This window comes from Accipiter gentilis, unplaced genomic scaffold (assembly GCF_929443795.1).
Source record: "Accipiter gentilis unplaced genomic scaffold, bAccGen1.1, whole genome shotgun sequence".
NCBI lineage: Eukaryota > Metazoa > Chordata > Aves > Accipitriformes > Accipitridae > Astur > Astur gentilis.
In genome coordinates, this window is record NW_026061188.1 from 354,107 (window position 1) to 379,911 (window position 25,805).

The following is a 25,805-nucleotide window of genomic DNA, read 5'->3' on the forward strand; positions in this document are numbered from 1 at the left end:
AGAAAGTAGCCTATGCTGCCACAGCTCTCCAAGGAGCTACAAAGAAACACAAGGCCAGTAAGACACCCTTGGTCAAGTGTTCTAACTGTGGCAAACGTGGACACATTAGGAGCAAATGTACAGGTACTGTTAACAGTAAGTGCTGCAACAAGTGTAAGAAAGATAACCATACCACCAAGAATACAGGAAGAAGGGAAACTTTACACCGACTGCGAAGGCCCCTCGCGCGGCGACACGAATGCAAGGGGCTTGAGCTGCCAGCCCTCTGGCAGCCTCGCAACCACCAGATCCGCCACCGCAGGAAGCTCCAGAGTGGATGTGGAAACCGCAGTCAACATAAAGGGACCATTGGGGTTTGGACTTAGTGCATTTTTAATGGGGCAATCTTCAACAGCTCTAGAAGGAATTCTGGTGCTCCCAGGGCTTATTGATGCAGATTATTGTGGGACTGTGAAAATTATGATTCATGTTTTAATCCCTCCTGTTTCTATTCCTAAAGGTACCAGAATAGCACAATTAGTTCCATTCAGGTCGTGTGTTCCGAACCCAGCTGAAGTACAACGTGGAGATGGTGGATTCGGCTCCACAGGGAAACCGCAGGTATACTTTGCCATGGACACAACAAGAGGTAAACCAGAAAAGGTAGTGCAATTGGAAGGGCCCGATGGAGTTGTTGTCAAGAAACATATGACAATCAATACAGGTGCTGATGTTATGATTATTTCACAATGCATTTGGCCTCCATCATGGCCATCGATCAATCCAAACTTTGGTATTGCAGGGATAGGGGGCACACAAGCCACCTTAGTAAGTCAGCTACCGCTTACATTTGTGTTCCCCGATGGTGAACACATTACGACGTGTCCGTATGTCATGACTACCCCAACTGAATTGTTTGGCCTCGTAGGCCATGATTTATTGAGCCAAATGAAGGCAATGTTAGTGACGCATCCTTTTTAGGAGCGGTCACTGAGGGGTAGCCGATTCTGAAAATTAACTGGAAAACAGATGAACCTGTTTGGATTGATCAGTAGCTGCTAAATTCTGAAAGGCTACTAAAAATACAAGGGTTAGTTGAGGACCAGTTGAGAGCGGGACAAGTTGTTCCTTCTACTAGTCCATGGAATACATCAATATTTACCATTCCCAAGAAAAGTGGGAAGCGGAGACTGTTACATGATCTCAGAGCTGTGAATGTGGTGATGCACAGTATGGGAGCCCTGCAGCCAGGTTTGCCATCTCCAGTTATGCTTCCAGAAGAATGGGATTTGTTAATTATAAATCTAAAAGATTGCACCCAGATGGCGCTGAACGGTTCGCCTTTTCGGTACCATCGATTAACAAGGCAGAACCCTATAAGAGATACCATTGGGTCGTGTTACCGCAATGAACGCGCAATTCCCCCACGATGCGTCAGGTGTATGTGGCCTGGGCATCAGAGCCTGTAAGAAAGCAGTTACCTCAGTAACTTGCCACAGGATGAGATTTTAACTCAATTGCAGGACATCTTAAGCCATCGCGGAGTAATAATCACTCCTGAAAAGGTGCAAAAGGCAGCACCTTGGAAGTATTTGGGGTGGCACATAAATGCTAGCAATGTTAAACCTCAGAAGGTTCAAATAACATGAGAAATTTCAATGTTACATGATGTCCAGAAGCTTGTGGGAGATATCCAGTGGGTGCGGAATCTTTGCGGTATCACTAATGGCAATATGACCCCTCTGGTAGAACTCTTGGGTATGAGAACACTGTGCAGATGAGAAACGGGAAATGACAGAGTTGACCAATTGGTTGCAGCGCCACGGGAGCCTCCTCCAGGGAATCGTTTTCAACAAAGCACGGCAATCGCATGCGTTCTTGCACCAACCCGCTAGGATGTTAGCAAAGCAATTTGACTTACCACTTACTGATGCCCAAGGTATCGTTAAAGCATGCCCTGATTGTCAAAAGGAAGGGCTCGGCTTGGGCTGTGGGGTTAACCGACGAGGTCTTTTGCCATTGCAGTTGTGGCAAATGGATTTCACCCATGTCATGTGGTTTGGTGCAAAGCGTTCTGTGCATGTGTGTATTGATACCTATCCTGCTGCCATGTGGGCCACGGCACGAACTGGAGAAAAGGCCTTACATATTGAATGACATCTTCACGCTTCTTTTGCAGTACTGGGTGTGCCTCAAGAAATTAAGATGGACAACGGCCCAGCCTATGGTTCTACACGATTTGCTCGATTTTGTAATTTGTGGGGAATTCACCACGGTACCGGTATTCCACATCTTCCCACAGGACAGGCTATTGTCGAATGGGCCAACCAAACCCTAAAAGAACATGCTGCAAAAACAAAAGGGGGGAACCCAGGGCTTACTCCCAGAGGAACGATTGGCCAAAGCCTTATTTGTGCTAAGTTATCTTAGATTGACAGGTGATCACAAAGACCCACCAATGGTAGTGCATCATGTTCTTTTACAGGCAGAAAGGACGCAACAAAGTACAGGAATCATGGTAATGTATAAGGACCCAGAATCCAGGAAATGGTGCAGATCAGCAGAAGTAAAACTTACTGGGAGATCCTGGCTAAGTGGGACAAGCCATGGCTTCGCACTGATGCTGGACCCGGAATTGTTCCAATGGCGACTGGCACGGCACCGGCGGGTGCTGGAGCCACTGATCTGACAGATTCTAACTAATAGAGTATTACTAGTGGACACGGAGTCCTTCAGAGAGGTTTTCAGAACAGCGTGCCTTATTGTATATAGAACCTGCTTTAGGTAAAAAGTGTGTAAAGCATAATTTGATTAAACATAGTGTGATTACGGGAAGACAGTGTGGGGTAAAAGTTAGTTAAAGCCAAAATTAGGGGTAAGGTCTATTTCCATTAATAACCTGGGAACGAGGTTGATTGTGTTTCCACAGATACAGGCCCACGATGGACTCCTGTTCGATTTGCATGACCATCATCATCTGGAGCATCATAGATGATGTGGCAATATGAATACTACCTCAGCCAAAAACTAATGTATAGGTCACCTTGGCTAACATAACAGGTCAAGATTCTCTGTGCATCGCAACTGTATCGTAAAGCCCATGAACCAATAGACAAGATGGCTATGACTCATGCAGCGCGCCTGGCCAGCGAGCGCATGCGTCATAGATTGCAACCGAGGCGGACTTTTGGCACCCGCTGGCCACGTGTGCTAAAACCCGTTCCTCTGCAAATGTATAAATACTGGGATTTTCCAAAGAGCATCGGGCTGGTGTACGGTGAGGCCATCGTTGCCTCTGTGGGGACGCCCACGGAAAGCTGGCACCTACCGATTGCTGGGCTGAGTTCGTGGAGCAAGATGGCACAAGAATGTATAGATGGTTCATTTTCCTCATGGTCTGGGTCATTAGGGGTAACGGGTTGGCTCAAAGAATTATGGGCATTATTGTAGTTACTGTGATTTTAGCTATTGTAACAGTTTTACCTTGTTCAGCTTATTAAGGAAAATGGCATCCCAAGTTATTAAGCAAGCCTGGATTGCTCAAAAACAAAAATAGGGAGAAAGATTTAAACGGAGACCTACAGTGGATTCAACCTTGTTGTGGTATTACAAATACAGACTTACAGCCGCTGCTGGATTTATTGAGGGGCAGCGATAGCTTAACTTCTACAAGACAACTAAGTGCACCGGGACGGCAAGCCTTGACAGCAATTGGACAAAAAAAAAAATCACATCCTCCATGTCTGGCAGATACGTTCCTGATTTACCCATAAATTTGAAACCTTATGCTGAGATTGATATGGAACACACTGACTGTAGTAAGCAGCATGACAGTGACACCGGTGATTGATCCACATCGGTTAACACCATGGGACAGTAAGAATGTTTGGGTGTCACTAGCTAAAGCTATTAATCAAACCTCTTTTTGTGTGCTTATGTATTTTATTAGGTATAATGTTGTTTTTACTGTGTTTAATTAATTGTGTTCACAGATCTTTGCAAAGGGCAATACAGCAGGTGTTAAAATTTTACCTCAATCTATATACAAACAAATAGATTGGCTGAAGAAACATACACAAAGATCCAGCAAGAAACTAGTTGGTTTGATGGAGTGTTACAATCAATATTCGGCGGGATAACACTATGGGTAATGTCATTGATTAAGGAAGCCTTATGATGGTTGGGTATATTGATATTAATCTGTGTAATAGTTAGAATTCCGTATGGGTGCATGATAAAAGGAGTCTCAAAGCTGACACACCAAGCTCTACTCGCACAAAAAGAAAAAGGGGGAATTGTTGGAAATTGGCTTCATGAAAAAGGACATGGGTCTATAAAAGAGCTGTGCGAGCAGAGTTCTGTGTGAAAGAATGTCAGTTTGAGCAGCAAGACTAGGCCTTGGCCGAAAATAGCTGGCTTTGCTGATATCAGGAGAAAAACAGGGACAGTGTGACCTTGGCATAACTTCATAAGTAACTTTTGAAGAAGTTCCCATGAGAAAGCTACGGAACACGCATAGCTGCAAATCACAAGTGGGTGTGTTTTAGTAATGAATAAACATTAGCAATTTGCCATTGTTGTCCAGGCCCATTGCCTTTTCCAGTCTGGCCCATTTCCAGCTTGGAGGTGCTCTTAGGATTAGTCTGGAGGCAAAGATCACACTGTTGTGCGATCACACTGCCTCACCGTGGCGTATAAATTCCTAGCCACAATTTCTCCTATCAGATGATTATACAGGGCTTCTGTTCCCCAATGTCTTTTCCTATGTTCCTCCCCTATCAAATGCCGTAATAAGCAAGAGGGAACGATTAGCTTTCCCTGTGGGGTATGAGCCCACCCCTCTTCATTATATGACCCTTCTAAACCTGTAATGAGCTTTTGATCTTCCTTAGTGTATTCTGGCTTACCTTCTAGGGAAATCCACCTATCAGGAATTAAGGCCCCTTCTGTTTTTACCTGTGTTTTGGCCACTTGTTTTGCCTCTCTGTCCGCCAGCTCGTTCCCTTTTTCCAAATCTGAGCTCGCTTTCTGGTGTGCCTTAATATGCATAATTGCTACTTTCTTAGGGAGCTGGACAGCTTCCAGTAACTTCAGAATTTCTTCTGTGTGTTTGATATTTTTCCCTTGAGAACTCACTAGTCCTCTCTCCTTCCAAATTGCTCCACGTGCGTGTACAACTCCAAAGGCATATTTTGAGTCTGTATAAATGTTCACAACTTTGCCCTGGGCCAATTCCAGGGCGCGGGTTAGAGCAATTATTTCTGCCTTCTGTGCGGAGGTGTTCCCGGGCAAAGCCCCCGATTCTGTTACCTCTTGGCTGGCAGTGACGGCGTATCCCGCATGTCGATTACTGTTTAGGACGTAACTGCTTCCGTCTGTGAAGCGAGTTTCCCCGTTTTCCATGGGGCCGTCTTTCACGTCTGGGCAACTGGCGTACGTTGCTTCGATGGTTTCCAAACGGTCACGATGTACCGGTTCTCCTGTGTTCCTGCTGAGAAAAGAAGCTGGGTTGACAATGTTAGCGACTACAATCTCCACGTCATCCCGCGCTACCAATATAGCTTGATATCTCAGGAATCTTTGTGGAGAGAGCCAGTGTCCGCCTTTTGCTTCCGGTACTGCTGATACTGCGTGAGACACCAGAACAGTCATCTTCTGGCCCAGAGTAAACTTTCGGGCTTCCTGTGTATTTAGTATCACAGCCGCAACCGCCCGCAGGCATCCAGGCCAACCTTTTGCAGTCGTGTCTAACTGCTTAGAGAGGTAGGCAACTGCCCATCGATACGGGCCCAGGTTTTGTGCTAATATTCCCAGAGCAATGCCCTGCTTCTCATGGGAGTAAAGAAGAAACAGCTTACTCGCATCTGGGAGTCCTAAGGCCAGGGCCGACATCAAAGCCTTTTTCGGTAGCTCAAAGGCTCGTTCGGTCTCCTTATTCCACTCAAGGTGTTTCTGCTTAGTGGCTGTCAACGCATACAGTGGTTTAACAAGCAATCCGTAATTATAGATCCACAATCGGCACCACCCTGTCATTCCCAGAAAAGTCCATAACTCTTCTACTGTCTGAGGTCTCCCAGTTTGACATATTGCCTCTTTACAGGCCTGTCCCAAAGGTCTTTGTCCCGCACTAATTTCATAGCCCAAATAATTCACTTTGCCTTGCATTACCTGTGCCTTTTGCTTGGATACCCGGTACCCCTGAAGTCCCAGGAAATTCAACAGACTCGCCGCCCACGTCGTACAATCTTTCTCTGTTTTGGTGGCGATCGGGATATCATCCACATACTGCAACAGCTTCCCCTCCTCAGACGGGGTTTCCCAGGATTCCAAGTCTTTCGCAAACCGATTGCCAAAAACGGTAGGCCTATTCTTAAATCCTTGTGGCAAGGCCGTCCAAGTGAGCTGGGTCTTTCGACCGCTCTTGGGCTTTTCCCATTCAAATGTGAGTAAGTTTTGCCTGGCTTCATGGAGAGGGAGGCAAACGAAAGCATCCTTCAAATCTAAAACACTAAACCAAGTCAATTCAGGTGTTAGTACGGTTAACAGGGTCTATGGGTTCGCCGCTACCGGGTAAAGATCTTCAGTTATCTTATTCACCGCCCATAAGTCTTGGACCACCCAATATGACCCATCGGGCTTCCGAACAGGTAATGTAGGGGGATTGAATTCAGACTCACACTCTTTTAATAGTCCCAACTGCAAAAATTTTTCTATCACCGGCCGGATTCCTTCTCTGTCTTTCTTCTTTAGGGGATATTGTTTAATTCTTACCAGCTTTTGGCCTTCCTTGATCCTAACTTCAACAGGTGGAGCACTTTTCGCTCTTCCAGGTGCATCAGTAGCCCATACCCCCGGGTACACTTGCTTTAAGATGTCCTCATTAATGATTCCTTCTAGGGGGAGACTGGTTAAGGTTAGGCTCAATATTTGAATATTTTGCTGATCTTTTACCTCCAGAGTAATTTCTCCCTTCTTGAATACAATTTTTGCTCCCAATGGTTCCAACAAGTCCCTTCCCAAAAGGGCCTTTGGGGAGTTCGGCATATATAAAAATTTATGAATGCCCCACTGTTTTCCTAATTTATATTCTAAAGGTTTACAAAACTATGCCTTTTCACTTTGGCCAGTCGCTCCTTTCACCGTGACATAATCATTCCCCGGGGCATCAAAGCCTGATTCAAAACCGAGTATGTTGCTCCTGTATCTACCAAAAATTCTACCTCTTGTTCTGTTTTCCCTAGCTTAATTATAACCAGTGGATCCGCTAGGGTAGATTCCCCAGGTTCTCGTCAGTCTCCCTTCACAGAGGCTACTGTTCTTCCTGTTTGAGCCCTCTGATGCTCCTTGTTCCCTGGGCATTCCCTCTACCAATGACTGAATTTCTTACACAAAGCGCATTGATCCTTGCCCAGTCGGGGCAAGTCTCGTCTAGGCCCTCTTCCCCTTTCTTCCCGAATAACAGCCATTAATTTCCTTTGTCCTTGCCTATATCCTTCTTCTCTGTTACTAAACACCCTCCGTGCTTTTGTGGTACAGAACAGAGATGTAGCAAGAAAGGCAAAAAAAGAAGGGAGGGAGAACAAAGGGAGAGAGACACAAAGACTGAAAGAAGGACAAAGGGATGGCAGAAGAAAAAAATAGTGATAGGCTACAGGACAGAGATGGAGGAGTTCCAAAAAGACACAGGGAGCATGACAGAACGAGAGTGAGAAACAAGGGACAGAGCAGGACAGCACTGGAGGAAAAAACAACTGTCATTGATAGGCTGTGAGAGAGACATGGAGGAAGAGAGAAAAGAGAAGGGACAGCTAGCTGGAGAGGGGGATACAGTTAGAAAGGATGGAAGAGGGAAGGGAACAGAGAGAAATACAGAAAAGATGGCAAGAGGAAGCAAGGCAGAGGGACAGCAATAGAAGAAACAAGGGACAGGGATCTGGACAGATGAAGAAAAAAGCAGGAGAAACATACAACATGATACGGTGGGACAGAAAGTAACACAGAGCGTCAGATGATAATAATGACAAGAGATAGAGAGAGACTATGAAAAGCACAGGAGGTTGGAGAGAGAGAGAAGACATGAATGAAAAGAGTAGAGAGCACCACAAAGGGTCAGGGAAAGAGAAGGACAACAGAATAAAAAAACCCCTCACATATTACACACATGTTATCCACTCATCAAGCCCATTTCAGAGTTACACAGTACCTCAGCCCCTTTAAGAAAAGTAACACATGCGCCCGAGCCCATTTCGGCGCCGCACCACGCCCGAGCCCATTTCGGGCGCCGCACCACGCCCGAGCCCATTTCACAGTTCTCTACCTACAGCTCCAATTTCAAAGTTCTGCAATCACTAGAGGAAGGAATGCACCCCCTTTCCATTAACCCAGCAGCAGCTACATTTACCTCAAGGTATCTACAACTCGCCCTTGGATGCCTAATTCCAACAGACACTTTCACTTACTTCAACAGCTAAGTTTACCTATGGGCACTAAACGCCCATGCTTCCCTCTACGCTTCCCTTTGTGATTGCCATTAGTACTGTAATTCCCACAAGGACACATAATTACCTGTCTTTTTTACATTTTATTTTTAGTGCTTCATTTGGTCCATTACTCATTCCACATAGATTCAGCTATGTCAGTATTTCAATCCAATTCTACAATGTACTTTTTCTACAATATATAGAAAAGACTTATGGCCTCACTCGTCAAATATTTGACACTATTAGATTTAGTCCTCTTTTAATCACTATTTTTACAAATACATGTAAACTCCAAAAATTTAGCATTACCTGAAGAAGAAATGCCACTATTTAGTACCTGCAATGCTCTACGGAGTGGTCTTTTCCACATTCCTCGCTCCCATTACATACATCGCTGCACATCCAGAAGTTTTACTCCCTGAGGTGACATTACCGCCATGATCCCTGTTCCCGGGCACCAAACGAGTGACCTCCAATCATCTTGACAGACCGTCCACTTCCACACCTCGACACAAAACCAGAAATTGAAAAATATCATTACATCACAAGCTACAAAGAGCAACCAAATATTTTACAAACCCACCACAGACAAATACAGTTACACTCACGCACTTCACAACCCTGGCCTACTCCATGCTGGCCATCTAGTCCAACTCCCCCCACAAAATCCTCAACTGTCTTCCAAAGACCATCCACCAAACAACATATCTCTCTGTGCTGACTGGCAATTACCAGGTTCCAGGGGAGCGCTCCACAGGAACACCGTTCCCGGGAGCCTTGGAAAAAAAAAAAAAAAAAAAAAACCACAAACAAAAAAAAATCGCCCTGCCTTTGAAAACCCAGGCCCGAGGCAGACCCCAGTCCAAACATTGGCAATCAACATTGCCTCATGGAGCAGCTGGGACCAGGGAAAAGAAAAAATAAATGGGGCAGGGGAGGACACACCAAAAACCAACCCATATCCCAGCTGGGGTTTTTTATTCTAAGTTTGGGTTTTTTTTCCTAATTCCCTGAAAAACATCTCAACTCTACATCCAACCTGAAAGGAAAAAAAAACCAAAAAGGCTTAACCACAGAACCCTACAAGGTTAGAGACATTCACAACACACCACTCGTTCAGATCACATGAACGCCAGCCCTCACTCTCAACTCATCCATCATACCGTCCACAGGCCTCAAGAGGCCGTCACCCCGTCTGCAGCAGCAGGGGCCTCAAAAAAGCACCCTACCTGCAAAAACCCAGGCCCCAGCCCAACCTCCTTCCAACCAACCTCCCCACAAACTGCCCTTCCGTTACACCAACATTTCAACACGCACCATCATCTCCACCATCCGTGCATTTTCAACCCGATAATTAGCTTTCACAGTGCCACGTGTCACAGTCCAACCTCCGTAGCGCCATGTCACCTAAACGCAAGGTTCTTTCAAGCACCTCTCGTGCCCTGTCATCACCTGCAAAAACAACACACAAAGCTTGTCAACAGACACTTCATCCTCGAGAGAGAAGTCCTCCACCACTCCCCTACCCTGCTTCCCACCTATTCCAAAAATAACACATCCTCACAGCCAGTGTCCTCCATGACACTTGAAAAAACCAGAGCATCACAAACACAGAGCTGTCCCAAAGTTACCGATCGCTCCAAGACCCATCACGCTGCTACTTAGACCTCAAGGCCTTGACCATTTCTAGAGACTTGCCACAAAGCATCTGCATAAACAAGATGAACACCATTGCCCAGTTCCTGCCTTACTCAATGCTAGTTCACAGTCCAATTGCGATCCCCTCAACTCTGCATGCAAAGAGCCCGAAGTCATTAAACCTTCTACGCTGCCTCTACAATGCCATACAAGACACACACAAACATAGAGCCATGTAATTCACATGCAAATGTAATGCCATACAAGGCAGTACTCTTACCTCAGTCAAGGCAAAACAACTCAGAGCCTTGCCATACCAGACAAAACAGAACAGGGCCAATGCAAGAGACTCTCACGTGACAGTCAATACAAGTACAGACCAAAACAATACAAAACCAATACAGAACCATAGAAGGCAAGGCAGTCTCAGGTGGCAATCCATACAAGTACAGAGCACTGCAATACAAAACACAATGCAGGGCCAGGCAATGCGAGACAGTCTCACATGACAGTCGATACAAATACACAACAAAACACCACAGGGCAAAGGCAAATACAGACCAATACAATGCAAGAAAACTGCAAAACACAGCAAAGCAAAGCAGTCTCATAGAGCCACCGGATGCATCTTCCTTCAGAGTCCACCCACGGACTCAACTCCTTACAGTGCTCTGCTGCCTTCCCCCATCGCTCTGTGGGACACATCCTGTCCCTCCACATCTGAAAAAAAAAAAACCCAAACATATTGAATGAGTCACCTGGATGCAGAGCAAGAGCTTCACAACTCCAGAGGTCTTGATTCCATCTACAAAGACCATCTGGAATGCAGCTACAGCCTGTCATTTTAAAAACAAACAAAAAAAAAAAACAACACACAACCAAAAAACAAACAAAAAAACAACACAAAAACCCAACACACACACCCCCCTGCCCACTGTAGGGTTCAATTATATGGAACTTCGTTACTGGCCCTGAAAGTAGCTCATGGTCGCAAGAGAGTTCCAGACACCTTTGAAGGCTCTGAACAGAACAAACAAGAAGATAGAAGAAGAAAGATCCCAATTAGAAAAACACAGGTGCACATTCCACGATAAAGGGAACTTGGCACAACCGACCTCAATTCAGGGGCTTATCTCGACCAGTTGGACTAAGACAAGTTTTGCATGCTCTAACATAGCCAATTATATCCTGTGTGTATGCACGTGTACAGAGCGAGTATAACTAACTGTATCTTATGTTTCTACGCGTGGACAGTATCGATGTAACCAATCACCGCTTACGCTTGTGCGCGTGGACACCACATGCTTGCGTGCAGCAGCCAATCAAAGCTTCTAAACAACTTAGAGAGTTGTGTAAGAATGATCAGCTAAACTCAATAAAGGGGCGACTTTGATCATCATACTGGTGTTCTATCATCCGGGCCCCGCACGGAGTAACCCTAAACCCTACACCCCACCAACCAAAAAAACCCAGGGCCAAACTTGGAGCCCATCACGTGCAAGTCTTAACACCTTAGAGACTCAAATCCGCTTCACTGCCCCTCAGCAACCCCTGCCACACGGCTCCAATTGTCTCCGTGAAACACTATCGGCACGGCTGTCCGCGCAGGCCGCTGATGGCTACTCGAGCCGAGAGGACTGTACAACCCTCGCCTAAACGGTCTAGGCACATCAACGTTTCACCCGTAGACTCTTATCGCTGTTCCACCTACCCCTGACTCCACACCCCCCCAGGGAGAGCAGCTCCAAGCCAAGCACACCGTGTGCAGAACGTCACCACGTGGAACGCCACCAACGAGGTGATTCAACGAGAGAGAAAACTCTCAGCAAGAAGAATGACCCCCGGACGGGAGGCGCCGTTGGGCAAGATGACCTACGGGGCCGCAACCGCGAGGCCAGGAGGCTCCACAGCAGACCCAGAGGAGTCAAACGGAGCGGCCCGTTACAAGACAGCACTGTCAAAACCCAGACGACAGATGCGCCAGAAGCCTGGCGTCGAGACCTAAGGATGTCAGGATGCGGGGAAGAAGTCCCACTCCGAGAAAACGGACGGCTAGAGAGCAGAGCTGCCGATGCAGGCTGAAAAAAATGCTGCCATAGAGCACTGACCGGAACCCGCCAAGACCGATCCATGCTTTAGAGCTCCGAGCGCAAGAAAAGAAGCACCCGATTGGCACCGGGCCAATGAGTAAGAGCATTCAAAACCCTAGGGACAGCACCCGAAGCGCACGCCTCGCTCCTCTGGCGCAAAGCGCGACAAGGACATCGAGACCCGAGAAAGGTCTAAGCACACAAGACAGACTACACAAACTACACGCCACCGCGGACACGGGCTGGAACTGCCCTGCCCGGCACACACGGGTCTCGTGCTGAAAAGCAACCCGCTCCCTTCTCCTGCGCAAAGGCGACTGCTTTGGGACAGCCCTCTCTCCTGCGCTAACTTTAAAACTCCTCCCTGCTATTCCCAGCTTTGTCCCTTCCTCTCAGCCTGGTCCCTCAACTTAGCTTTCAGAGGGCTGAGGGTCCAAATCCATCCTCCACAAAACCACACGGGCTAACTGGGATGTTCCTCAAGGGGAACATTGCTCTTCAACATCTGCAATGAAAAAAACAAACACAAACAAATCAGAAAAGGGAGTAAGCATCCCGCTGGCCAACGCCAACTACTTCCCCAACTCCCCCCTCCTCACAAGTGCCACCGTGTTCACTTCCCCGCTCATTCCAGACTCAGACCCTGCAGCCATCATCACTCGTGGTATCTAAGGTACCGAGAGAAACCACGTTAGCGTGGCACTCGTGAGAAGCCATCGGCCCCACGCTCCTCCTCGCTAATCCACAGCTCACCTGAAACGCTCATCCAATTCAAAGATAGCCCACACAGCACCTCCACAACAGAAGGTAAAGGCTGAACCGAGCAGCCCCATAATACTTTGCTATTCAACACCGACCCGGCCGACGACCGCCTCACCTTCTCGGACCGCTCACCGGCATGCAGCTTTTCGGGAGACCTTATAGCAGACTTCACGGTACGTAAAGGGTGCCTATAAGAAACCTGCAGAGGGACTTTTTACAAGGGAGTACAGCCATAGGACAAGGCGGTAACGGCTTTAGTCCTAAGGAGGGTACATTTAGTTTAGGCGTTAGGAAGACGTTTCTCACTAGGGGTGGCGAGGCACTGGAACGCGTTGCCCAGAGAACCTGCGGATGCTCCCTCCCTGGAAGCATTCAAGGCCAAGTCAGATGGGGCTTTCAGCAACCTGGTCTTGCGGACGGCGTCCGTGGGGGAGGGTTGGAACTAGAGGATCTTTATGGTGCCTTCCAACCCAAACCATTCTACGATTCTATGACATTCAAATCCAACTGCAAAACTCCTCTGAGAAGGGCTGGTAAACCCTCCTCCCTTTCCCCAGCAGTCCCAAAACTTAAGAAACCCCTTTTCTTCTCCTCAACTGTCAGGAAAGGAACCCCACTGCTTCCTGACACCTCCTGCCCTCAATCTGCACTCCTGAACCCCCTTCAGTGGCTACTCCTCAAGAGCCGCTCTTCTGAGCAACATCCCAAATTCTGGGGGCACCCCCTAACCTACAGCTCCCCAGAGACTCTGAGCTCTGCTACATGCCCACAAAAGAAAGTCAAGTCCCAAGCCTTGTAATCTACGAGGGGCCTGCCACCAGCTGCAAAGATTCTAAGGACAACGTGGCATTCTGTGGGCAATGAGGAAAGGCACCCCAAACCCTGAAGGGCACTGTGCCTCACGGCCCTTCTGCTTTCATCAGTAGTACTAAAACTCCATAGACAAATACATACAAGATGCTCACCCTAACCCCTGCTAAACAATGTCACCATCAGTCCCATTAAGAGAGATAACAACTTACACAGCAGAACTGTTAAAAACCCAACGTTCCTTCTTCAATAAAGTTGGGAATTGCAGGAAAACACAATGCATGAAGACTAAAAAAAAAACCAAACAACAAAAAAAAACCCAAACAATGCATACTATTAAACCATCTTTCTACCCCTGAACTGATGCAGAAACTGACACTAGGCCTAGTAGATGTAGAAATAGAACGTATGTTTAGACTCAGTGTATTGCTAAATAAAAGACTCAGGAATTTGTTAGAAGGTTAACAACTGCCTCTGTAAGTTGATTTACGTAGACAAGCCAAGGACATAAAGCACAAGATTCCTGTGTCTGTAATATAAGACAAAATAACATGCCCTCTTTGAGGAGGTATTCTGTTTGATAAGAAAATATGTTCTGTCTCTTGTGGTGACTGAGCCAAAAGCTAGGTGATAAGCAGAGAAGTTGTTTGTGGGGCCCAGAAGGGGATCGTACTGCGCAAACTCGTACAACAAAGTTCAAACAGCGGACAAGTGAGGAAGACTATGGAAGACCACCAGAGGACTCCAGAAGACCAACGAAGACCTTCAACACGCATGCATAAAGGACATTTACATATGCTAATGACTTCTCGGAAAATCAATGAATATGTATATTATTTCTCAGAAATTTTATGAATATGTATGTAAGGCAGGTATTTAACCTATACAATTAGTCCCAGCCAGAAAGCACATTTGGAGGAGCGATCCTCCGTTCTTCCAGCGCTGCAATAAAGAATACTTAACTCCATCACTGAATGCTCATTTCGAGAAACAGAACACTCGAAACAAAATTACTGACCTGAAAAAAAGAAAGGGGGAAAAAAAAAAGCTGCATACAAGTGTGTCGAGGTTTCAGCCCAGCCGGTAACAAAGGACCACGCAGCCGCATATCATGTCTGAATAAATGTGAGTTTAGTAGGTGTATAGGTAGATACACATTCAGAAATGCACAAGAACTGAAAGGAGTAATCTGTAACTGGTAGACTAAGAACGCTGCAATAGCATGCAATGTAAATCAACATGCACCTATAGGGAAGGGAAGGGAAGTACGGAAACATTCTTCTGGATTGAAAAAAAAAAATATACGCAGCAATGGTAGGAAAAGGTACTTGGAACGTGCCACTTTCAATCCACTGAAACAATGTCTGCAACAGCAGTAAGAACACTGGCAAACTACCTTCTCTGTTCCACAGGGCCTTGAAACCCATACGCATTGTCTGTTGCCAGTTGCCCTTAGGAAACAAAGGCGCTGCGATCAGTAGAAGCGTGTAGAACACCGAAAATGAAACTTTTGAGTATGTCACATGCAAGATCCTCATTCTCCGTACAGTCTACAAGGTTACACAATTGTAAAATACTTTGTAAGAATGAGAATCCTGACGTTTGCCTTGGATTAAAAAAGTTTTAAAACTCCGTTTTGAGGTTTTTTTCCAAGGGTTTTAGAAATAAAAGCATCTTGGTAAAGTGACTTTCACACACTGCACAGACACAAGCAGTGTTTCTCCCACTGCGAGAGGAGTATCAAAATACTCTTATCTAATATGTTATAGACAAAAGTGACCAAGGTCACAGGAGAATCTGTACTTTCCCACTGATTACAAGGAACGGGCCAGCTGCTTTGTGCCTCCTATGCAGCTGGAGCATGCAGTTGCCTGGTAACTTGTTCCGACCTATTGCATCTTAATCACATATACATGGAGGAATACCAAGCTGACCGCTTAGGTTTATCAGCCAAAACAGTTTACAGCAACGCAATAGTTTAGAGCAATTCAGGAAGTTTAACACTGTATTTAGGTATGCGCTTATATGGTTTGACGAACAGAACTTTTATAAATGAAAGGGAAACAACAGGTGACTTTAGAGCATACAAAAGGTATAGTCTACAAACCAAATATCAATTATTAGCAATGTTTCCCTGTTCAAAGGGCATCACTTAATGTCTCAGACTCAACAAGCATGAACTGACAGACTGTTATGATTTGAAAATTTTAAAAAAGTTCTAATAGTGTGCCCAAAACAGAGCTGTTTCAGTGTTCAGGCTAGACTCGTCGTCTCCAGTAAATACATATCTTAATTCTAACACAGGATAAAAACCGATTTATAAATTTCCTCTTGTAAAAATGAAACTGTTCCAATCACCCTGTTCACTCCTATTTAAGATATTAAATAGGGCAAATCAGAAGTAACTTGAACCAATCCCTCCCACCCAGCTATAAACCAGGACCATATACAGCCCTTGCAGACTACACAAGACCCTGTCTCATTCCAGCCATATCATTAGCACAAGCTGTGCAAACCCATGCAAATCAACAGGTTTTCCAGGCATAAAAGCAGACTCCAACAGCAGTTAAGCCACTTCTTACAACTGACAATGTCATACTTCCATCACTGATTATAGCACAAGAACAAAAGAGAATGGGTCTTTATTGTCCTTCATGAACTTGAGGGGCTGCAAGAAACCAGTGAAGTTACAAGCCTGGATTCTGTAATGTCGCTATCAGCATAATTTTCAAAGATCCGGCCTCCTGTTACGATCATCAAACATAATTTTGAGTTCAGGGGACAGGTCATCACAACACTATGTTAGGTAGAGTATAAAACCTTATCATCAGATTCTCAGCTAGTTTAAGTCAATGTATTCTGTGTGTTCCGCTGAAGTCAACGAAACTAAACACACTATCATAGGAAAAAGATATTTCAGCACGCCTCAGACCTGGAAAACTATCTTGAAAAATGCCCGTAACTTTTAACACAAATTCTCTGCACTTCCCACGATCTCTCAACAGCGAGCAGTAGTAAGACCCTAACAGTTACTTGCAACCTATTTCTTGCATAGCATTCATTTTTATTTTAATTTTAAAAGGGGCAACTAATAAATAAGATTTTTGCAGCTACTCACAAAAATCAATAAGCAAAGACATTTGTTCCAAGACTTAAATTTCTTGTATAATTTAAAAAACTAGCAAAACTCTGTAAAGTAAAATAGATACATTTACCTACTAATGTAGGAAACTACAGACAAACTTCAGGAAATGACCAAAGGTGCAGAGGATAGGCTAATGCCTATTAGCATTAGGTAGAAAAACAAGGTAGAAAAGGTAGAAATGCCTATTAGCATTAAGGTAGAAGAAGAACAACAACAACAACAACAAAAAACCCCCAGAAGTTCTACAGAAAAATGAGTGAGCAGCCCACAGCACTGGCAGACAACAGATTTTTTTATCCCCGCTTCCTCCACCCCTTCTTCTTACCCCCCCACCCCCGTTTTTTTTTAAAGGAAATAATTATTCTATTCTGAAACATATTGCCAGTGATGCAGTTGAAGCCAAAAGTTTAAATGAGTTCAGGAGAGAATTAACCGAATTCTAACACATGTGCCAACACAACTGCTATAAAAAGCATCTGCATCATGGTGAAATGCAAACAGCTACTCTGAGAATGACACATTATTATTCACTAAATTTGCCTTTTACCCTGTTGTATAGTTACTAATGTTGAAAAGAGTCACTGCTGTGCAAGAAACTAAAACTTACAGCGCTTTATGCTCGGAGAGAACTGTGGCCCATCAGCTCGTGGCTGTGAAGTCTTACAACTTAACACGCTGCAGTTGCACACCAGCAAGTTCTGAGGCGGACTGCCGACTGTATTCAATAGTCACAGCTTATGTAGGAGGATATGATAAACTTGACTTATTTGCCTTTAACCGATGCTCCAAATATGTTAAAGTCGTTCTTAAAGCAGGTTACTGGTTTGATTACCCTTCATACAAAATCCTCCTTCAAATGGAGGTTTCTCTTCTCTTCTTTTCTGATTTAAGGCATGAACAGAAACCACACCTGCATCATCACTGAAATCAGTGCCTATTTTTCAATAAACTTTAGCAGCAGCATCAGAATTCGTCCTCAAGTACCGTTCATAAAGCAAATGCTTCATTCTTCAAAACTTTTTTTAGCAAAGGTTAGTAATGCTGTACCACAGACTCTCACGCCCAGTCACACATGTTCTTCCCGAGACTGTTACGCAGCTTCGTATTTTAAAAATCGCCATCCTAACTGCGTACCTGATACTACTGGTTCTCCCCTTTTTAAAGTCTGATGTTAAGGAAAAGCTGCAAGTCCTACAAAACCAGGCAGACTTGCTTGTTCATGCCAAAGAGAAAAAGGTTAAGCATTATTAAAAAATAAGACTATTGCCTACCTTTAAGTATCCATAAAGCTATCAACATGAACCGTATGGTGGCCTGTTAGCATCGCTATTTGAACACGGGCATGCAAAATGTCCTTCAGTTAAATTCCAAACTCTATGAAGTAATTGGTGGGCAATTCCCCAAGGATAAAACGTCTATCAAAAGCCAACAGTAAGCCAGAAATCTCTTTCCGTTTCATAGGGTAAAAAAAAATAAATACAGTGAATCCTGAAAAAAGAAATAGATATTAGACAGGGAACGCCTATATAGTTATAGGGCAAGTAATAAAACATTTAGTGTTTTGATTTTATTTTTTTTTATGTCATCACAATAGTTAGACAAACATGGAAACATTTGCAACAGCAATACTTGGGTCACTTTAAAATCTTGGTAACACTGAAATACAGGGCAGCGAAAGCTAATGATGTGGGGAGGGGACTTTAGGTCTTATTATTTTCAGACACATTCACACACACACACACACACATATATATATATACACACGCGCACTCCACAACTCCAAAGAGCTATCTTAACTATGTCTGCCAGTAAACGGAAATAGTAGGCAGAAAGGAACCATATCCATACTAAGACAGTTAGCTGTGCCGTAAAACTGAAGATCACTGCAACCAGTGCCATCTTAAAGAAGAAGAAAAAAAAAAAAAACCAACACCAAAAAACCTGAAAGGAACCATCACTGTGCATGTCATAAGCATGAAGTTATTTTAACCTGATGACTACTCTGCTCTATACTTTAAGCATCGTGAAGTTTTTATGTGTTTTTAAGGTCTAAGGTTACTATTTTAAATGACCTACTTGTAGTGGCAGCCCAAGTAGCATTCTGGAGAACACCACAGTGCCCACAACTTCTACAGGTCAGTGCAGTCTGATCAAGCACTACATTTCTAGGGGAGGAAAACAAAAAACCACTACCGCTCATTTATTCAATTGAAAAGCTTATTACCTGTACCTTCCAAAGCAACAGGCTACAGGAACACTGAATGCAAAGTAAACCAGACCCATCTGGAATAATCTGACATCTCAGCTCCAAGTTACACATCTTTCATTTCGTATTTGAAGGGATTAACAGCATTTGGATGCACAGAAACTGTCTTTACAGTGATGTCTGTAGACCTCCGAGTCACAAGTTAAAAATGTCTTCCTAAATTATAACAGTATTAGCACTTCCTCTGAAAGGAGTGAAAAAAAACACAACCAGGGAAGGAGGAAAGTGACACAACACCAAGGGTTTTTTTCCCAGAGATAACAAAATCCTGAGAGAACAAGATGCTTGTGCTATCAGAATAAAAATCCCCAAAGAAACAAAAGAGTTTACCTTTCCCTTGGAAAAGTTACTTTTGAGTCAAGATCTGCTCTTTTTCTCTCCCAACCATGAAATCTCTCTTCAGCTTAAGACTCTCTTCTACTGCAGTAGAAATTTAGTGCACATGCTGGAACCTGGACAGAATCTTATTTAAAAAAACAAACAATACAATAGTACTACAGTGGCTAGAAATCTTTTACGTATTCTGATGAAAAGACTCAACTTATTTCTAGGAAATAAAGTGTTTGGGGCCAAAGCCAACACATGATGTTCATGTAAGGTTAAATTTTTATTATTTTTTTTCTTTTTTTAAATTGATATATTGAAAAAAGCTGGAGAAGGAAGCAGGGACAGAAATGAAAAACCATTCAGGGAGTCAGTGGTATAGACTGTCAGCACGCAACCTAAATATTGTAATTGCAGATCACATAGTCAGAACAAGCCAGTCAAAAGTAGCACACTCCCTGGGAGAGGGGCAGGAGTCTCTTCCCCCTTGTCTTTCAAGCCAAGACCCAACTAGCAGAAGGCAGCTTTTCTGTCAGATAAAGCAAGGCAAAAGGATCATGTACAGCAACTTCCTTGCAGCCTCTTGCTCCTGAGCACCCTTCTTCACCTCTTTTCTTTCTTTCTCTCTTTCTTCTGGTGATGGGAAGGCAAAGCATGTTCTGTTCCTGTGAGCCCATACTGCTTGTCCCTATAGTCACAGCAGGCACCTGTGATTCCTCTCCGAAGACATTTACGCATAGAAATCAGTTGAGTGGTGTGTTACGGAAGCATAAGCTGCAGTGGACCTGATTTTGAATCAGTTATTGTTTTGCCCACCATGACAAAATAAAACCAGCAATTTCTTACTTTATAGAAATTCTCCTAAAGTAGTAGTTGCCCCCAACAGCTGTCAAGTTTTTGTATCACAGGAGAACAAATGCAGCCAAAAGAACATCTTCTCTAAAATGACCGCTCCGAACTGCACAAGCAGGCAGGCACAGGCAGCTCCCGATTTAATTAAGCGTATGTACACAGCACCACTTAGTGGTGCAAGCAGAGTCACCGCTGATAGGAATGAGAAGCTTGAACACCAACCTTCCCTCCCCGGCCCCCTGGACACTGCAGCCTGATCTTGACAAATTGACCGCCTGGATAAAGAAAGCTATCTGGCAACTAAAAAGATCCATTGTACTTTTCTGCTCAGTACACCTAAAGATACAGATTCACCCTCTAAATCTCGGCCAATTTCTTGAATACCACCAACACTCAGAACGGGTTTCAAATGGCAACATGGCAGGACAAAGTAATAAATGCTTATCCTTAAGTCTGCTAACTTTCTAAACCTTTGCCTAGACCTTAAGGAAATGTAAAAACAAACAAACTACTGCAAAGTTCAACACGCAATCCACGCAAAGTTAAGGCTATCAAGTAGGAACCTGATTACGAGTATAAATCATGCAATAGCTACTCTATGACATGGATGTCCTGAACAGATCATCCTCTACAGTGTAACTCCAAGGTACAAACCCATCAGCACCTCCTTCCCTCTCTGTATCGCTGTGGTTACCTGCTCTGTGCCCAGAGCCAAAAAGAATCCCGACGTTGGAGTTACTGTTCCTTTTATGCCCAGCCCCATACTTCTTTCCCGACGGAGAGGTGACGCACCTGATTTGAGGTGGAGTGCAGACAACCTTCTCATCTAGTGCTGGGCAGTTTATTTGTCCCACAAACAAACCCCAGGAAAGAGAATGCACAGTTGGACGGGTGCACTTGAGATTTTGACCACGCGGTAGCACCGTTAACTGCTGAAAGAGCAGGACTCTCTGCCGCTCCGTGTCCATGTCACGACTGCCCTCACGTCCCCAGTCTGCACCCAGCTCCTCCAGGGTGTGCAGAGGGGCTTCCAGCCCTGGCTCAGCAGGCGTCCACATAAGATCCCCCAGCCAAGAGGGGGGTGTATGCTCACCTGCCACATCGATACCGTGGGTACATTAAAAGCCACCCCCCAACTCTTTCCCCAGAAGTGACTGGGGGAGGCTTTTCAGTCATCTGGCTGTAAACCCCCTCCCCCTCAGGGAGACCAACATCCAGGCATGCCTTGCTCTAACTCCCCAAATCCACTGCCCTCCGAGGAATAAAAGGCGTCTGGGCCACTCCCCCGGCTCTAATCTGCAGATATGCCTGGCTTCCCAGAAGCAGGCTGAGAAAGCCAGCATTAAGGCACTCCTTCCCACGCCCAGATCCACAAAATCCTCAGAGAAAAGAAGAAAAATAGCCACTTCACTGCAGCATGAAGTAAATAAACTTGGGGGACACAGGAGGCCAGTTCTCCTGGGGTCAATGGAAAGGAGGGCTAGATGCAACGTATCTGAGGATTTTCCATGTGCACAGCTGAAACAGCCATGCCTCAAGCAGGGATGCGTCCCATTTATGGCAGTTCCTCGCCACTTCTCATCCCCAAAAGACAAACTCGGGCCTCTGCCTTCTCCGTGTGTAGCTCCCCACTCCCTTCAGCATGGAGCTGCGAGGCTCTGGGTTTGTGGAGAACCACAGGTGGGAAACCGAGGCTACTAATGGTGACCACAGAGAACAGACCAGCTCGGAGGGGGCGAGGAGGGCTGATGCACAATTTCTACGTTTGAATTTGTTGGGAACTTGGTGGGAGTCACAGGCTTGCAAGCCACAACCCCAGCTATCCAGGACATGGGCTTCCCAAGATCACAAACCTCCGGGGACGGGGACGGCGCCTGCGCCGGCGAGCGAACGCCGGGCTGCCCCAACGCGAAGCACGGCGCATGCGCCCGGGAGGCGCGTCCACACGGCTGGTCGGGGAGCGGGCGCAGCGGGAAGCCCGCGGAAAACCACGCGAAACCGGCAACGCTCCCGAGTCTGACCTGGTCGGACTACGCCGCGCCCGAGAGCCGCGCTGCTGCCCGGCTGCCGAGTCCACGAAAACTACAGCTCCCGGCATGCCCCGGGAGGCAGCCTGCCCTGCTGCCTGGCCCCGAGGGAACGCCGCTTCCCTTCCCCCCCACCTCCCCACGCCGGCGCAGCGGCAGTTCCCGCCGAGCCCCCAGCGCCGCTCCGGGTAGCTCCGGCACGGCGCGGCCCCGCTGCCGCTCCGTGCGTGCAACACGGACCCCGCCGTCCTCCTCGGGGCTTTCCCCGGGACCCGCCGGCCGACTGCGCAGCCCCGCCAGGGGGCCCGGTGAGCCCCCACCCCCGCGCGCCCGTTCTCTCAGCCGCCCTGTCAGCGCCCCCCCACCCCCCGCGCGCCCGTTCTCTCAGCCGCCCTGTCAGCGCCCCACCCCCCACCCCCGCGCGCACGTTCTCTCAGCCGCCCTGTCAGCGCCCCACCCCCGCGCGCACGTTCTCTCAGCTGCCCTGTCAGCGCCCCCCCCTCCGCCCCCGCGCGCACGTTCTCTCAGCCGCCCTGTGAGCCCCCAGGGCTCCCCCTCGGCCTCGGCACCCCCACCTCCCCCGGGGCACCCCCACCGCCCCCGGGCCACCCCCGCCTCCGACGTTCGCGCTCCGAGGGGCGCCCGGCCCCGCTCACCTTCTCCCTCGGGGCAGCCGCAGCCCGGTCACCACTCAGCTCCGCTCTGCTCCGCTCCTGCCTGGGCTCCCGGCGGCCCCTCCCCCGGCAGCCCCTCCTCCCCCGGCGGCCCCCCCCTTGCCAGGGAGGGGGCGTCGCCATCAGCCTCTCACTGCCCGCACCTGCGGCTCCTCCAGCCCCGGCCCGCAGCTGTGGTACCGAAACGGCAGCCGCAGCCCGGTCACCACTCAGCTCCGCTCTGCTCCGCTCCTGCCTGGGCTCCCGGCGGCCCCTCCCCCGGCAGCCCCTCCTCCCCCGGCGGCCCCCCCCTTGCCAGGGAGGGGGCGTCGCCATCAGCCTCTCACTGCCCGCACCTGCGGCTCCTCCAGCCCCGGCCCGCAGCTGTGGTACCGAAACCCGCAACCAAACCCCTCACCACCAAGGTGAAGTGAAGCAGCAGGCACTGCCTTGACTGAGTGACAGATGTCAAGAGTCATCTGATGTGGAAGAGGTGTTAACTGGGGTCAAAATACAGATTTTAATACCCATCTTATTTTAGTTCTAAGACTTGGCGATTGCCAGGTATCATCTTTTCGATTTCCCCAGGTCCACCCGCGAGCGAGGCCACAAGGGAGATTTCTTCCAGAGAGAGGATAGAGTTATTAAGTCTCAAGACCACGATTTGCTTTTCTCCTTCATGAAGAGGTGAGTGGATCATATAGCATCACTAGTCACCCAAGCAGTTAAGCCTGAACTTTTCACCTGTCCTTTAATGCCGTCAACTCCAAGCTAAATTTTTCCCGTTATTAAGAGGGGACCAAAGATCATGTGAAGTATTATTATCCTTTCTACAAATACACCCCCATCTTAGAGCTTTAGCTACTAGAGAAGGTCTTGGGAGTTTGGGGTCAGAGGAGCTAGCTGCAAGTACAAACTTTCATACAGCTCTGTTTAGGATGTGTGATGTTTCTCTGGTTGTCTAAACCGGTCTAAATTTCCACAGATGGTGCCGACTCTGGGTGGCTCTAACAAGGATCCTGGAACTCCAGTAAGTTCTAAACATCGTTTTATATTTTAAACATGATCCCAAGTTCCTTTTTGCACTTGTCTCTACGGTTTTGGCAGCTGACAGCCCCGAGGGGTGCTTGTACAAGTTTCTCCCGAAGGGCGAGTAAATTAATTCTTTTGTCCGTGAGGTGGATGGTTTGGTAACGTTATAATTCACAACGCTGTAATTCCTTCTTTCAAATTTAAAAAAAAATAATTGCCTTTTAAATCCATCCAATTTAATCTGCTAAAATGATTCTCATTGTTCTACCTCTTTTCTCAAGTTTTGGTTAAATTCAATGTCAGTATTCTCCACGGAACTAGATTTTCATCTGACTTTGGAATCGGAAAGGCAGGCTGTTACTGAGGTTAAACTCGGTGTCTTTACAAAACTTTGAATCAGTTACAAAACTAGATTATTTTTTTTAATTCAAATTACAAAACCGGTTAATATCAAGATGAATAGCTCAAACAATAATTGTTTCATTTTGTTTATCTCATGTTTAGAACCCCTCAAAAAAACCCACATACACCCTCTGAACACACAAAAAGATTATTGCCCTCGACAATATTCCTAATAGCAACCCCAACATTATAAACTTTACACAACTGTTTTCCCAAATAGATAACGTGAAACTTACTTATAGATTTTCCGTTTTAAAGGGACAGTTTCTTTAGACTTCCAGTTTCTTGTTGGGTGCTTTCTTTATTCTCGAATAATGAAGCCAAGGTTCTTCTCCCAGACCTTTACTGCTACAAGTGTTGTTAAAATGACTCTATACGGTCCTTTCCACTTCTCGGTGATTTTATATATATTCAGTCTCCTGGTCGGAAGGGATGCGCTGCTACGTCCAGTTCTAAGGGTCCAGCTGTGGAGACATACTGACAAAGTTCTTGAAAAGAATTGCTTAAAGAAATCATAACACCTTTTAAAAACATATCTCCAAAGGCACTCAAGATACTCAGAACACAGGACTCTTGATATGGTCTTTCATACAACATTTCCTAAAGACTTGACTTTTCTTTCTCTTCTGGCTATACTCCGATTCTTAATAGAGCCACGGGTAACGCTTTAACCCATGTGAGGAGTGAGGTTTCCTGACAAATTTTACTCGACTGTTGCTTAAGGATATAGTTCATTCTCTCTCTCTCTCTCTGCCCACACACTTGCTCGTGGTCTATGTGGGGTGTGATAGTCTCAATCCATAGATAATACTTGGCTCAACTTGTCTCATAATCTTTGCTATAAAATGAGGGCCATTGTCAGATGACATTCTTACAGGCACCCCATATTTTGGTATTATCTCTTTGAGCAAGACTTTGACTACTTCCCTTGCTTTGTTGGTGCGACAAGGGAAAGCCTTGGGCCACCCAGTAAAGATATCAACTAAAACTAGGACATATCCTTATTTTCAAGGCAATTCTATAAAATCAATTTGCTAATATTCTTCTAAAAAATTTCCTTATTTAATAATCCCAAAGATGATCTTATTACTGGTTCGGGGATAATTTTACATATACATTTCACGTCCGCTTATAATTGTTTAAACAATCTTTGTCATATTTCGCTTTCTGTTTCCCAGTATACTCTGTGATGTTCAATGGGGCATTTTCTCTTATTATTGTGGGTGGGACTATTATTCGACCTGTCGGTGTTACAGCCTATCCTGTTTCATTTTGTTAGCCTGCAATCTAATAATTAATTCTTCATCATTATAATTTGGAGTTTCTTTAGGCAATTTTATACCTT

The 25,805-nt window shown here is 46.0% G+C and overlaps 1 protein-coding gene across 20 annotated transcripts in view; it reads right to left on the reverse strand.

Annotated features, from left to right (window-relative positions):
- The window catches only part of LOC126037534 (electroneutral sodium bicarbonate exchanger 1-like), a 362,057-nt gene that overhangs the window by 11,547 nt on the left and 324,705 nt on the right, over positions 1–25,805 (reverse strand). For 2 of the 20 annotated variants that reach the window (XM_049797883.1, XM_049797872.1), the window contains exons 1-2: positions 6,148–6,458; positions 5,290–5,470 (exon numbers count right to left, since the gene is read on the reverse strand). The exons of 13 other annotated variants lie outside the window; for them this stretch is intronic. In XM_049797883.1, the coding sequence (XP_049653840.1) occupies positions 5,290–5,382 (93 nt within the window). In that variant the 5' untranslated portion in view covers positions 5,383–5,470; positions 6,148–6,458. Of the gene's footprint in view, positions 1–5,289; positions 5,484–6,147; positions 6,459–25,805 lie in introns of those variants that run through there. 5 more of the 20 variants (XM_049797873.1, XM_049797874.1, XM_049797877.1 and 2 more) reach the window with 5 other exon arrangements.